The 15,417-nt window shown below is 36.8% G+C and overlaps 1 protein-coding gene across 1 annotated transcript in view; it reads left to right on the forward strand.

The window, feature by feature from the left end:
• ppat (phosphoribosyl pyrophosphate amidotransferase) overlaps nucleotides 1-15,417 on the forward strand; it is a 41,344-nt gene extending 25,927 nt beyond the window's left edge. The window contains exons 6-11 of the mRNA XM_072252675.1: nucleotides 898-976; nucleotides 3,540-3,691; nucleotides 4,386-4,513; nucleotides 6,027-6,248; nucleotides 6,482-6,602; nucleotides 14,419-15,417. Coding sequence (XP_072108776.1) covers nucleotides 898-976; nucleotides 3,540-3,691; nucleotides 4,386-4,513; nucleotides 6,027-6,248; nucleotides 6,482-6,602; nucleotides 14,419-14,597 — 881 coding nt within the window. The 3' untranslated portion in view covers nucleotides 14,598-15,417. The remainder of the gene's footprint in view (nucleotides 1-897; nucleotides 977-3,539; nucleotides 3,692-4,385; nucleotides 4,514-6,026; nucleotides 6,249-6,481; nucleotides 6,603-14,418) is intronic.

The following is a 15,417-nucleotide window of genomic DNA, read 5'->3' on the forward strand; positions in this document are numbered from 1 at the left end:
ACCCTGTGCGTCTATGGCTTGGTCCCGCGACCAGCCTTCCAAAACTTCCCACCAACTTGTGGGAGGTCTCGTGTGTGTCTTGCCTTAGCGAACCTGTCCTTTTTTATCCCCCTGCTGGGGTATCGCCTGTCCATCACTTCAAACAGTTCAGGGTTCAAAGGGGGAGACTATCTTGACAGTTCTCCTTCCGTTAAACTCTCCCATCCCTTCATTAACATCTCCAAATGCTGCTCCATTGTTTTCCTTATCTCTCTTTCTCCTGAAGACAGGTGGCAGACCAACTGCTGATCCCACTGGTGCCAGCACAGGCCAGCTAACATCTTAATCTATGTGTATTCTCGTCACATAAGGCATCTAGGAACATTCTGCCACTCAAATGGAAATGATCAGATACAAATAATAGTGAGTTAGTGGTACAATAAATCCCAGTAAATTGAAAATACCTGAAGTACTTGGCAGCCAGTATGTGTAGAGAGAGAAAAAAATTTCAGGTTGCTGACTTTTTGTCCTGATAAAGTTTGAGGTCCACGTGCGAATTTAAAGCTTGGTTCAAGTTATAACAGGATGGGGAAAAAAGATTTGGTTAAGTCTATAAGTGGTTGGCCTATGAGGAAATGCAGGGAATTGAGGGTAGAATTTGTTCTGGGTGCTAAGTAGGAAAATGTTTTGACTCACTGGGGGCTTTGGATTTAGGAATTAAACTATGCAATTGATTTGGTGATAGGGAAGTAGTTTAAGAGTTAGCAGTTGTCAGTTGGACAGGAAACAATTTATTTCTTCATTGGACAAGTAAATTACATTCTGTGAAAATTTTTAATGTTATTTTGGGTCAAAACTGTCTGCATTTGAAATTGAGATTGGTTAGCAATTTTTGGATGCTTTTTCTTTTGACTGTAGGAAAACCAGACATTGAAATGCATCCTGAAGGATGGGTGGTTTCTTCTGAATCATGTAGTTTCCAATCTATTGGAGCTAGGTAAGGATTTATTTTATGTATTTTAATTTGGGCCTGATTTAACTAGGTTTGTAGCTTTCCTAGCATTAATAACATGAATGCTACACATGCTGATAGAATAAAGGCAGAACATGTGCTGAGTGATGTTGATTGCTGAGGCAGGTGTTTCCAAGGGATGAATCTGCCTCTGAAGCTGGCACCAACAGGCTTATTCACAAAGCATGGTGTACCACAGTCAGCCCCCTCTGGAAGATACTGGCTGCCTACTCTATATCTATGCCTCTCAAGGTCTTATAAACCTTATCACCTTGACATTATCTGCTATTGCTTAATTTTGGTCACTAGGCATAGAAAAGGTAAGGACCTAATAAATGAGTGCAGTTGTACTCTTCGTTTTCTGATCATGCTGTTCTTGGTAGGGATAAAGTAGAACCATTAATCTCTCTCACGTTGGTGCAGATTATTGAATTATGTAAAACTGTAAGATCTGTGCATTATTCTGTACAACAGAATACATTTATGCAATGTCTTTAATGTCATAACACACAACAAAACAGTTCACAGAAGCATCAAACAAAATTTAATATAACCTATATCAGGAGATTTAGGGCAAGTGAGAGTTCACCATAGAAATTTACAATGCAGAATGAAGCGATTCATTGTAGCACCTCCCTGCCAGCCCTGGACAGCTTCTAGACATATCTCATTTCCTGGAGTTTCTACTTTGTCTTAGCTTGGTAGGTAATTATTTCCAGATCTGCCAAAATGGAGAAATTTTCTTCTTAACTACTTGGTAATCTTTCCACAATTATTTTATTTTTCATTTGTGCTTCCTATTTACTGACTTCGCAGCTAAAGAAAATGCCTTCTTCTATCTTGGTTATCGATTGCCTTAAAATTTTATATCCCTTGAATTATTTGATGAGGAGAGCAATAATGGAGTATTAAGTTTTCTGTTAGCTTTATTTAAATCTTCTGCATGCAAGCTAGCTTTTGTTGAAGATGGTCATTGCATATCACTTTAATGACCACTTATCATATTGTTATTTACTATTTATCGCTTCATATCTGAAACTGGTCTAGGTCTTGCTTACTGCATGCAGTTGTGCACTATGTTTGCTGATTTGTCCTCACAACCATCTAGCTGGCACCATAGCAGCGTGAGTTGTTTCCTGTGAAAACATCTCCGTACTCTTGGGTTGTAAAAAATCATTTGCTGCTTCATTTGACAGTAGAAATAATCATTTTGTGTAGTTTTTTGATGGGCTGGGTTTAAAGAATAGAGTGGTGATACTGAATGTGACACGCCATTAGTTTGCCACCCCGGTGTAGCAAGTAGAGTTGAAGTTATAATACTGAAGGGAGAGTTGTACTAAAGTAAACAATAGTCTAACATAGGTGCCTTTACTATCCAGGTAGCCCATAGATGAGTATAGGGCCACGAAAATTACCTGCTTCTATGGTAGGTGAATTGCAGTGTATCAAGATCATTTGGGAGGCTGAAGCTAATCTGTGCCATGACACAAAGCACTCTCAAGGTTCATTTTCAAGGTTCTTCATTATGGTTCATTTCAGAGCCACTGGCAGTAGTCATTAAGACACCTTAACTTGTTTTTCTTAAGTACCTGTATAACAGTGGTCTTGAAAAAGATGGAAACCTCAGATCAAAACAGGGAGAGAATAAAAATGTTTGCATTAGGAAACAGCTCTGCTTCTAAGGAAAGGAAGTTAATTGATGAAGCAGCTGAAGATAATTGGATCTACGATACTGCCCTGAGAAGCTACCGTGAATCTGTAGGATTTGATTTCTTGATCTCCATACCCATGTTCCTTAATATGTGTTATGACTTCAGCGATTGGATTGTTTTTCCTCTGATGTCCAATGACATCAGTTTTACCAGGCTCCTTGATGCCATACTATCAAATGCTTCCTTGATGTGAGGGGGAGTTGCCCTTTTCTTTCCTCTAAAATTATTTTAATTGATGCTAGAAGTAAGGCTAATAATGACGTCTTAGGCAGCGTGATCCTGACAAAACTCAAAATACACATTGAAGAGCAGGTACTAGTGAGTAAATGGCCCTTAATGTCATCATCGATGACACCTTGCTCTGAAGATTAAGTGCACATTGGTTGAGTGGTAATTACCCAGATTGAATTTATCCATTAGTAATTCCAGAACAGCTCTTAGGATCTCTATTAAACTCATTTCTCTTCTCTATCAATGACCTGGATAAATGTGTTGTATGAATTGCAGATACATTTGCAAATGACAACTGATGATGTATCTGAAATGGTAAGGATGAAAGGGAAGCTGTATCGGGAAGTTGTCATTTAGTGTAAAAAAAAAACATTGTGTGATTGACTTTGGGTCTCGTTTCCGGAATGAATAAGGGCAATGCGAGATTACATGCTTGAAGGTGTTTAGAAAGAGATTGGAGCAATAAATGAGACTGGTTTTCAGGAATATGTTTATATCTACTATGAATGTTTATATTTTGACATTACTACCTAGTGCCATTTATGATTTTTTTTCAAACTTCACTGAAAACGTATAAATATTATTCGTCTTACTATTTTTTCTAGGTATTTTCGTGAAATATTACCAGGAGAAATAGTACAGATTTCTAGGGATGGAATCCAGACACTTGATGTTGTACCAAGAGCTCGGGGAGATCCACCTGCATTCTGTATCTTTGAGTATGTCTATTTTGCCAGACCTGACTCCATATTTGAAGGTAATAATGAATTTTATCTGAATTCTTTGGACAGCCATTTAAAAAAAAATTTCCAATTAATACAGTTGTAAAATGTAACCTGGTTCACTAAATCTTCATTCAGCATTGCTGTAGTTAGAAAGTATTTTTAAAATCTTGTAATAAAGGTGGTTTGTGTGTTGTTACAAATTACCCTTCAAATGAATAAAAACTATACTTGTCTGCTGTAGTAATTACATTTTGGCTGGTGCTACTTTGACAGTTCTGTTTATAGTTACAGTACAAGTGGTCCTACTAAACAAACCTACATTTTGACGAAGGGTCTCGGCCCGAAATGTCGACTGTACCTCTTCCTAAAGATGCTGCCTGGCCTGCTGCGTTCACCAGCAACTTTGATGTGTGTTGCTACATTTTTGTTTTTGTTGAATTGAATTGACTTTTACTTATATCCTTCATATATATGAGTAAAAATCTTTGCATTACCTCTCCATCCAAATGTGCCATTTATAGTAATTTATAATAAATAGTATGCCTTGCTTATGCACTCAATGTTAAATAAAATTTGTACTTTGTGTGTAGAGTGGTGTACAAATAATTTGATTTGTTTAAAGGCAAAAGAATTATTATCCAAATTTCTTTGTTTTTACATGTTTTTTATACTTTTCAGTCGATATCTGTGCAATATTCATTTGTATTTCTTTTTTTGATTAATAAGGGCAGATGGTATATACAGTCAGGCAGCGATGTGGGCGGCAACTTGCTATTGAGGCACCTGTAGATGCAGATTTAGTGAGCACCGTTCCAGAATCCGCAACTCCAGCAGCACTTGGTTATGCACAGGAGGTATGTAAACTCCAGACTCTTAAACATGTTAGAATTATAAAACTTAGGAGCAGGCCACTTGAAGGATTATTCTGATAGCTGGCTATTTAGTGGAGCCATCCAATTAAACCCTTTTTTAGAAAATTACTATTGAAGTTACATTCACCAAACAAGGTAGCTTTGATGAGATCACTTCAAATAAGTAACAATGTTTAAAAACAAGTTTTCTTATGTCACTTCCTGATTCTTTTGTTAGCTGGCTTATATTTGTTTCTTGTAGTTACAAACTACCTATTAATAAGAGACGATTTCCTCATTTAACTTTACCAAAAATGTTCATGATTTTAGGCTGCTAAGTTTTTAAAAAATTACTTGCTCAGTTTTGATGAGAATGCCCATAGCTGCTTCAGTCTTGTCTTATTATTTTAGTCTCTTTTCAAATGCTAGTGCACAGAAATGAATGCGGAACTAAATGGGATTTTTGAAGACTTGGGTATTTACTTTTGTGCTTTGTTTTTATTAATGAAGCCATGGATTAGGTATGTTTTTTAAAATTATCTCAAATGATCCTACCATGTACAGAGTATTATGTTGCAAACACTTCATGTTCTCTCTGTTCCTGCATCCTTTTAAAACTATATAATTGGTTTGTCTGGTCATTTTATTCTTAACCAAAATGCATATTTCTCAGAATTTATTCCGTTTTACCATATTACCAGTCTTCTGAACTCGATTACTGTCTCCATAGTTCAGAATGTTTCACTGTTCTATGTCACCGACAAAATTGAATCATCCCCTGTTGATTGGCATTCAGACCATTAATCCATAAGGTGCAATGCAGCTAATTTTAAATCCCAGGAATTGCATTTAAATAGGATTAGCAGAATTTTAAAAACTAACAGATGAATATTTAATTATCATTTTGTTTCTTTAATATCAGTCTGATAATTTGGATTTGCACAAAATTCGGAGTGTTATCTGAACAGTGTCAATAAAATGCCACTAAAGGTTTTGTGTGTGAAAATATAAAAAGTAAACATATAGCAATTAACTGTACAACTTTAATTCATTTTTATTTGACAACAATGCTGCATATGGGAAGTAGGGATGAAGAATCAGATTTTTTTTTACATTTATTAATGTTTTTAAATTTTTTGCTAATTTGAGAGTTGAAAAATTACTTATCCATGTTTACTGATTTACTTTTGAATCTGAGCTTGTCAAGTGCACACTTAATGCCTTCTGGCATTCTCAGTAACCCTGTTACTACATCAAGTTAGCTACTACAGTTGCTATGCTTTGACTATAAATAATATTGTATTGTCTTAGATGCTATACAAGTAGGTTTCAGTGACTCGAAACACTGAAGATTTCCCCAAAATAATAAGAGAATGACATTCTTGAAGAAAGTATAATTCTCCTCCTGCTAGCCACTTATTCCCAAATATTTTAAAGATATATCTTATAAATATAAAGGTGAGATAGTATTAATTTGGTTGGGGGGAATATTGATATTGTTCCTTTTGTTCTACAGGCCGGACTACCATATGTTGAAGTACTATGCAAAAATCGTTATGTGGGCAGAACATTCATTCAGCCAAATACAAGACTGAGGCAACTAGGAGTAGCACAAAAATTTGGAGCCCTGAGTGATAATTTTGCTGGAAAACGGATTGTGTTAATAGATGATTCAATTGTGCGTGGAAATACAATTTCTCCAATTATTAAACTCCTGAAGGAAGCTGGTGCCAAAGAGGTATTAGTAAAAGAAGCTTTGGAACATTTTAAAAAAATGTAATATGATTATACTACATGCGTAGCATTAAATATGTATTTAAATTAAAATAACTGAACTTCAAAAAAAGTACCAGTTATATCAATGTTGACATAGAGCTTTATTGAGCTTTGCTTACCTTTCAAAATGATGGAATATTTTAAATGATACTAAGATACCTTGCTTTTCTAAATTGTATAAATTTGCTTTCAAAGGTACACATTCGTGTGGCTTCACCTCCAATAAGATTCCCTTGTTATATGGGTATTAACATTCCAACAAAAGAAGAATTGATTGCCAACAAACCAGAATTTGAAGACCTTGCAGGATATATAGGTTTGTTGAACTATCTCTTTTGACGTGAAAAGTGTAATTGCATGTCAGTAAGTTAATAATACAGCAATTTCCATTTTACAGGGGTTTATTGGGTCAGAAGTGAAATTCCACTTGATTTTGTTCTAGATTTGGACCACTGTCAATGAAACAACATTCATCAGCAAATTTAATCCTAATCCAGGGTGAGATCTGAAACAGCTTAATACCTTTTGCCACCACAGATGCTGCTTGATCCAGCAGGTTCTCCAACAATCTATTTTTTGTTTTGGATTTCATATCTCTGTTGTCCTTCCCAGAACATTAACAGTTTTGATAATTTCACGGTTTATCCCTGATAAATGTGCAAAAGATACAAACTCAATTGCCTCTAAGATTTAAAAAAAATACTTGCCTGGGCATTGCTCTGCGTATTTATTGATTAACAATTTGCTGTAAGCAGTGTTACTGCTAATATTAGAAAGCATAAAAGGTATTTTGAATCCAGTCCTGCCAGTGCACTTCAGGAGAATGTAAAGGCCCTGGAGAGTATACAGTGGAGATTTATCTAAATGCTTCTTGGAACTTAATCTATAATGTTAGTTTGGAGGAGTTTGAGCTGTACCCCATGTACAAAGAAAGTTGGGAGGGGATTTAAAAAATTGTACAAGATCACAACCAGCTTAGCAAGAGTAAACAAATAAAAATTTTTCCCATAAGTGAATGGAAGAAGAACCAGATAAAGCAAATTCAATATAATGGACATGAGTTATGAGGATATGCAGGAAAGATTCTTTACAAAAAGAAAGGGTGTGATCTGAACTTGGCTGCTTATAAGGTTGTGGAAACACTCAGGAGTTCTAAAATTTAGTTAAATACCCATTTAATTAAAGGTAGATTGCAAAGATGTTGGGAAAGAGTAGAGAGTTGGGACAGCTGGATTGACTATGGATTTTGTACTCCAAATGACCCTTCTTATGTTCTGTTCATTTTCTTGTATTAACTTGCATTTCTGGATCAGTCAATGTTAATTTATTGCCAGTAGGCACTCCACTCCAAATGGCAAAGCACTACACACTGGCAGAGCCCTGCTCAAGATACTGGCATGAACAACCAACCCTGGGCATCAAAACTTCTGAGATGGAAAGAAGCTTGACAGATGCCATATGTCCTTGACTTTCAAAATTTATTAAAAATCAATGAAAGCATTTACTCATTGAAATTGAGTGACTCAAAACAGTTTTCTGATTGTTAAAAAAAATAAAGCAAGCCCAGTTTATTACTTTTATCCCTCCTCGGCTATTCCTCTACCTTCCATGGTCAACTACTCTAGCATAACTCCAGTTCAACCTTCGCTTTCTTGGCTGAAACCTGATCATTCTTCCACGGCCAACCTACCATAAAGAACTTTCTTTTCACTTTTGTGAGTCCTAATTTTTCCTCAGAGTAATTGCTCTAACCTTCGGTTCTTCTTTCTTTCTTTATAAATCTGTCTTTTTTCGCTGAGGTCTCATGCTTTTTGTCTAGTTTGTTTGATTGGAGTGTATTTCCATTTTAAAGTTCATTTTTGTGATCCCAGTTTGGTTGCTGTTATCATAGGAACATAGAAAGCATACAGCACAATATAGACCCTTCAGCCCACAAAGTTGTGCCGACCATGTCCCTACCTTAGAAATTACTAGGCTTACCCATAGCCCTCTATTTTTCTAAGCTCCATGTACGTATCCAAAAGTTTCTTTAAAAACCCTATCGTATCTGCCTCCACCACCGTTGCCCATTCCACACACTCACCACTCTCTGCGTAAAAAAAACTTACCCCTGACATCTCTGTACCGACTCCCCAGCACCTTAAACCTGTGTCCTCTTGTGGCAACCATTTCAGCCCTTGGAAAAAGCCTCTGACTATCCACATCATCAGTGCCTCTCATCATCTTATACACCTTTATCAGGTCACTTCTCATCCTCAATCGCTCCAAGGAGAAAAGGCCAAATTCACTCAACCTATTCTCATAAGGCATGCTCCCCAATCCAGGCAACATCCTTGTAAATCTCCTCTGCACCCTTTCTATGGTTTCCACATCCTTCCTTTAGTAAGGCGACCAGAACTGAGCACAGTACTCCAAGTGGAGTCTGACCAGGGTCCTTTATAGCTGCAACATTACCTCTTGGCTCCTAAATTCAATTCCACAATTGATGAAGGCCAATACACCGTATGCCTTCTTAACCCCAGAGTCAACCTGCACAGCTGCTTTTGAGTGTCCTATGGACTCGAACCTCCTCTGATCCTCCACACTGCCAAGAGCCTTACCATTAATGCTACATTCTGCCATCATATTTGACCTACCAAAATGAACCACTTCACACTTAACTGGGTTGAATTCCATCTGCCACTTCTCAGCCCAGTTTTGCATCCTATCAATGTCCCGCTGTAACCTCTGACAGCCCTCCACACTATCCACAACACCTCCAACCTTTGTGTCATCAGCAAACTCACTAACCCATCCCTCCACTTCCTCATCCAGGTCATTTATAAAAATCATGAAGAGGAAGGGTCCCAGAACAGTTCCCTGAGGCATACCACTGGTCACCCACCTCCATGCAGAATATGACCTGTCAACAACCACTCTTTGCCTTCTGTGGGCAAGCCAGTTCTGGATCCACAAAGCATGTCCCCTTGGATCCCATGCCTCCTTACTTTCTCAATAAGCCTTGCATGGGGTACATTATCAAATGCCTTGCTGAAATCCATACACACTACATCTACTGCTCTTCCTTCATCAATGTGTTTAGTCACATCCTCAAAAAATTCAATCAGGCTTGTAAGGCAGGACCTGCCCTTGACGAAGCCATGCTGACTATTCCTAATCATATTATATCTCTCCAAATGTTCATAAATCCTGCCTTAAATGTTGCTTCAGTTAGTTTTTATATTGCGAAACAGGCAATGTAGACCCACTTTTTGGGCAGCAATAAACATATTTATTGTTTGGAATGTATTTCTTATGATTAAAATATTATTCTATGTTTATTATTCCAGTTTAGTTTTTTATAGTGAAAAATATGCTTCATTTTAAGCTCATTTTCTTAAAAAAAATCTTAGGAAATTTTTAATGCTGGTAATATGATATAAGACATAGGGGCAGAAATAGGCCATTTGGCCCATCAAGCCTAGAATGTTCCCTCTAATTTGTAATTTCTAATAAATCTTATGATGTTCAGTTTTTTGTCCAGTGACAATACTTGCACTGAATAACTTTTTCAATAAAAACAGTATAAATCATCGAGCTCTAAAATCTGTAGACAAATCATCGCAAACTCCACTTTGTCAGCACTGTCTGTAACAGAAACCAGAAAAGAAAATGGGATTGTGTACTATTGTGAAATATGCCTATCATGCCAATGAGGTAGAGTTTGTGTGCTATTAGTAAAAGATGTGTGTATGCACACACCTTCGAGGGATCATTGCGAGTTTGCTTTGCCATTCCATCGTGGCTGATTATTACCCGTCTCAACCCATTCTCCTGCCTTTTCCCTGCAACCTTTGACACCCTTACTAATTAATCTCCACTTTAAATATACCCAATGACTTGGCCTCCGCAGCTGGTTGTGGCAATGAATTCCATGGATTCACTGCCCTCCAGTTAAAGAAATTCCTCCTTGTCTCTCTTCTAAAGTAACGCCCTTCTATTTTGACGCTGTGCCCTCTGGTGCTATATACGCCACAATAGGAAGCATCCTCTCCATGTCCACTCTTCCTAGACCTTTTGATATTCAATAGGTTCCAATATGACCTCCCCCGCCACCGAACGGGCCCAAAGCCATCAAAAGCTCCTTATATATTAACCCTGGGATCATTCTCGTGCATCTTTTCTGGTCTCACTAATGCTAGCACATCCTTTTCAAGGAAACAAAAACTGCTCACAATACCCTAAGTGTAATCTGACCAATACCTTGTAAAGCCTCCGTACTTGCAACTCTGAATCCAAATGAGCTTTCAAGGTTTTTTGATTGAGCTCAAGAATTGTGATGATAATAATTAAGTCAACTGGAAACTGAAAACAATAATTAAATGAATGAAATAGCAATAGTTCTGTCCAGTATTTTAATGTATAGAAATGAATAGCTAGGCCCAATATGACATTTTTTATGCCCTTTTAGACCTCTGTCAGATGCCCAATCTAGGTGACTGTAGTCTCTTTAGTTCAAGTAATGAAAAGAAAATACAGAAAATCAGAAGTAGCAGAGTTGAATGATTTGAGTGGGGTTTGGGTTCATTCACATTGCTATGGAGCAGCAGTGCTAATAACTAGTGCCTTAGAGAACTAATTGCAAAATTGTTCTGGTGTTGTACAGTAAGTACAATATTGAATTGGACTGTATCTTCAAACATACTCTGTTTTCAGACAGTTGTGTAATTTTATTTTTGGACAGCTGTATTCTGGATTTCTAGCCTGGGCATCAAGTCTTTATGTACACCCAGTAGCCACTTTATTGGGTACACCTATTCATCTGCTCGTTAATGCAAATATCTAATCAGTCAATCATGTAGCAGCAACTAAATGCATAAAAATATGCAGCATTGTCAAGAGGCTCAGTTGTTCAGAACAAACATCAGAATGAGAAGAAATGTAATCTAAGTTACTTTGATTGTAGAATGATCGTTGGTGTCAGATGGGATAGCTTGAGTATCTCAGAAACTGCTTATGGGGTTTTCATCCACAGTGGTCTAGAGTTTACAGAGAATCGTGCAGAAAAACAAAAAACATTCAGTGAGCAACAGTTCTGTGGGTGAAAATACCATGTTAATGAGGGAGGTCAGAGTTAACACTGGTTCAAGCTGACAAGATGATGATGGTGATTCAAATAACCATACGTTACAACAGTGGTGTGCAGAAAGGCATCTTTGAATGCACAACACACCTAACTTTGAAGTGGATGGGCTATGGCAGTGGAAGGCCACGAACATCCCTTCAGCGACTCCTTTATCAGGTACAGGATGTACCTAATAAACTGGCCACTGAAGGTATACTTACTCTCTTTCTTGTAACAAAACGGATCCTGACCCGGATCTGGGCCGTACCCTCCAAATATCCGGACCTGCCTCTCAGTTTTTTTGCACTGCCTTACTTTCCATTTTTTCTATTTTCTATTTATGATTTATAATTTAAAATTTTAATATTTACTAATTTTTACTATTAATAAATTTAATATTTATAATCCAGGGAGCGGGAAGCACAGAATCAAATATTGCTGTGATGATTGTACGTTCTAGTATCAATTGTTTGGCGACAATAAAGTATAAAGTATAAACTATAAAAAATCTGAAAATTCAAGCAGAAACAGTAAAAGGTTTTGTGTGGTACATTTAGTAATGGTTTGAACTAGAACTCTACTATTTTGTGTAATTAATAGTTTATTATTCACATTCTAAATACTTTATAAGCAGTTATAATTAGTGCCTAACTCTTGAGTTGGGTGATTTTTTAGTTACTGATTTTTGAAATGATTCACAGATTTTACGATGGATGTGGTGTAGAATTGTAGCTACTTTTACTTCCGTACTTTGTCAGTCTTTGTTTTGCATTCCCTTATCCTGACATTTCTTTATTGCTGTTTTATTATATTAATTCCCCATTTTTAATCTTTCTATTACCTTATCATACTGGAGGTAAATCTCAAGGTAAATGGTGTTAATATTCATTATTGTTCATAGGAAGATTCACAACAATTCACCATAGATGATCATCAGCATGAATCCACATGTATCTATACATTGAGCCAAATTGTCCTTCATCCAGCTTGACCCTTGCACTATGACATCAAAAGGTCTGGATTAGGTGGTAGTAGAGACGCTGTTCCCAAGAATCTGCGGATATGGCCTCACTGTAAAGGGACGATCTATTACAACTGAGATAAGGAGGAATTTCTTCAGCCAGGGGGTGGCAAGTCTGTGGAATTCATTGTCATAGAGGCCAAGTCATTTGGTGTATTTAAGCAGAGACTGAAAGATTCTTGATTGGTAAGAAGGTTAAAGGTTACAAGGAAAAGACAGGAGAATGGGATTGGAAACAACATCAGCCATGACTGAATGGTGCAGCAGACTTGATGGGCCCATTGGCTCAATTTTGTTCTTCTGTTATATAGCCTATTCTCCTGGCTCCATTTCCCTTTTGTGCCACAACAGGACCATTGGCCCTGGTGCTGCAGTTGTGAAGCAGAATGGGTTATTAACTAGGGGGTAGATCACGAGGCTCCAGAATATCCTCATAGTGAGAGTTCACCACTTGCATGGTTTGCTCTAGATATCATTGATCAAAATTTAAAAATGGTTCTAAAGGACTGGTAAATTAAAATATTAAGAAAGAAAACTGAGCAAACCATTAATCTGTGCTCTTCAGATGATTGGGATTGCACTAATAGCACCAGTTAATAAATGCATAAAGTTAAGGGACTAAATATAAAGTGCATGTGGTTCTTCAACTCAGTACATTTGTGTAGCTGCCAGACTTAGTGGTGAGTCCTGCAGCAAAGTGGCCTTCATGTTTGACCTTTGGCTTATCTAAAGAGCTGACAGTCAAAGATGAGTACATTTTGGTCTGCTGAAAATAATGGTAATGCAAGCTGCATTTTCTTTTTTTTTTAACTTGAGCCTCCCTTTGAGAATTACTAGGAGCACTGAAACAGCTTCTGGGGCTTACTGACCTACATATTTTCTGAAATTACATAAGTAGGTACAAAATCAGAGGCGGCACAGTAGCGTAACTGTTGGTGTAACTCCTACAATTCTGCTGATGTCTGTAACAAGTTTGTGTGTTGTTCCTGTGATTGCTTGGGTTTCCACCAGGTGCTAATGTTTCCGCCCACATTCCAAAGACATAGGTTTGTAGGTTAATTGGTCACATGGCTGTAATTGGGCTGTGCAGGCTTGTTTGGCCAGAAGGGTCTGTTGGCGCACTGTATCTAAACAAGATAAATAAATTTCATCTGTTGGTATTATGCAACACACACAAGATGGTGGAGGAACTCAGCAGGCCAGGCAGCATCTATGGATGGTCTTGGCCCAAAACGTCAACTGTACTCTTTTCCATAGATGCTGCCTGACCTGCTGAGTTCCTCAAGCATTTTGTGTGTGTGGCTTGGATTACCAGCATCTGCAGATTTTTCCTCTTGTTTCTGTTGGTATTATTTTATTTTTCAGAGATGTTCGTTCCTGCTGTCAATTATAAAAGCCATGTACTTTGTTATGTAAATAAATGTGCATATTGTATTTATTAAGTAGATCGTCCATAGATTAGTTGAAGGGAAATAGAGGGATTTTAACCATAAATTTCTCAATTTTTGCCAGCCTCTAAAAGCACTATTACTGGACAGTCTGGCACATTGTTAGGTATTTTAGCACAAACTTTACTGAAAACAATTTTTATTGAACAAATTTCATACTAAATAATACTGAAAATTACCAAAATATGGTGAGAAAATGAATTTGTGTAACCCTGTGGAACTGGAGTGGTGAAGTTGCTTGGATTATATAGTTGTACTATTAAGTAATTTTTATTTAAGATGTGAAGGCATCCTCTAAGAACATGAAGGCGTTCTGTTACTTGTCAAATTAAGTATGTATAACTTTTCTGATGTACTTTGTGTTGCATTAGATTTGAGACTTTTATTACTTATTAATAATGCATTTGCATGAGTTCTTTCATTCAATCTTTATTCATATTGTACAAGATTCATGTTGTGGGCAGTGCTGCTTTTATCCATATAGTCATCATAAAATGACTTAACAGTTTGCAGCTTCACTTAATAATAACCACTTGTTGTTATCCCTTTTGTTTTGAAGGTGCATCTAGTGTGATTTATCTTTCTGTTGATGGATTGATATCTGCTGTACAAGAGGGAATTAAGAGGCAAACAAATTCCATACTATATGATACTGAAAATGACAAAACATCAGTGAGACAAATAGGTCATTGTACAGCTTGTCTCACAGGAAAATATCCTGTGGAGCTTGAATGGTGAATTTGCATTAATTATGCCCCTGTTGTTATTCAGGTTTATTTTTGTCAGTATGTCACCATCCAGTCATTCTTCTTGAAGGTGCCAGAATTTAGTTCTCCTTGCACAAATCCATGTCCTCTATTACATTTTCTTTGCACCTCTATGGAACTGTTGAAGACTGTATCACTTGACTGTAGACATTCCAAGGATCGTCTTATGAAGTGCATTTATTAGAAATCATTTGATATCAGAGAAATACATCTTCAGATATTGACTACAATATTTTGGAAATTCTGACATAAACTTATTGTGGAGAAACACCAGACTGCAAGAGTTTAGAATACCCTTGGAAAATGAACATATTTTAAAATTTCTTCATTGGTTTGTTTCTTTTTTTAAGATGGCTAAATTTTGCAATGTTGCTTCTTGTCTCATATGTAACAGGGGCACAGTGTTTTGTAAATGCCACCAGATCAAAGAGATAGTAAAGTTGGGTGAAGAGACTTGTTTAAGATTTTTTTAAATTTTAGCTATATAAGACTTCATTTGAGTTAAGCCTTTGACTGTCCATAGGCTCTTAAACTGGCTGCTCAACAATTCATTAGCTAATTAAATTGCCAAAGGCTGTGTACATAGTTGAAAACAAAAGTAGTTTACTTTGTACAACTGGATGGCCTTTAGATATCAAATGTGCCTTTTATTCCTAATTATAAGTATTTCGTTTATATGGTGAAGCTTTCAATCCCCGTATCTTTGATTTTAGAATATCAATTATCAACCATTGTACATTATGAATGTGTTGTTATTTTCATCTTGTATAAAAACTTGTATGAAAAATGTA

Source organism: Mobula birostris, chromosome 3, assembly GCF_030028105.1.
Source record: "Mobula birostris isolate sMobBir1 chromosome 3, sMobBir1.hap1, whole genome shotgun sequence".
Taxonomy (NCBI): Eukaryota; Metazoa; Chordata; class Chondrichthyes; order Myliobatiformes; family Myliobatidae; genus Mobula; species Mobula birostris.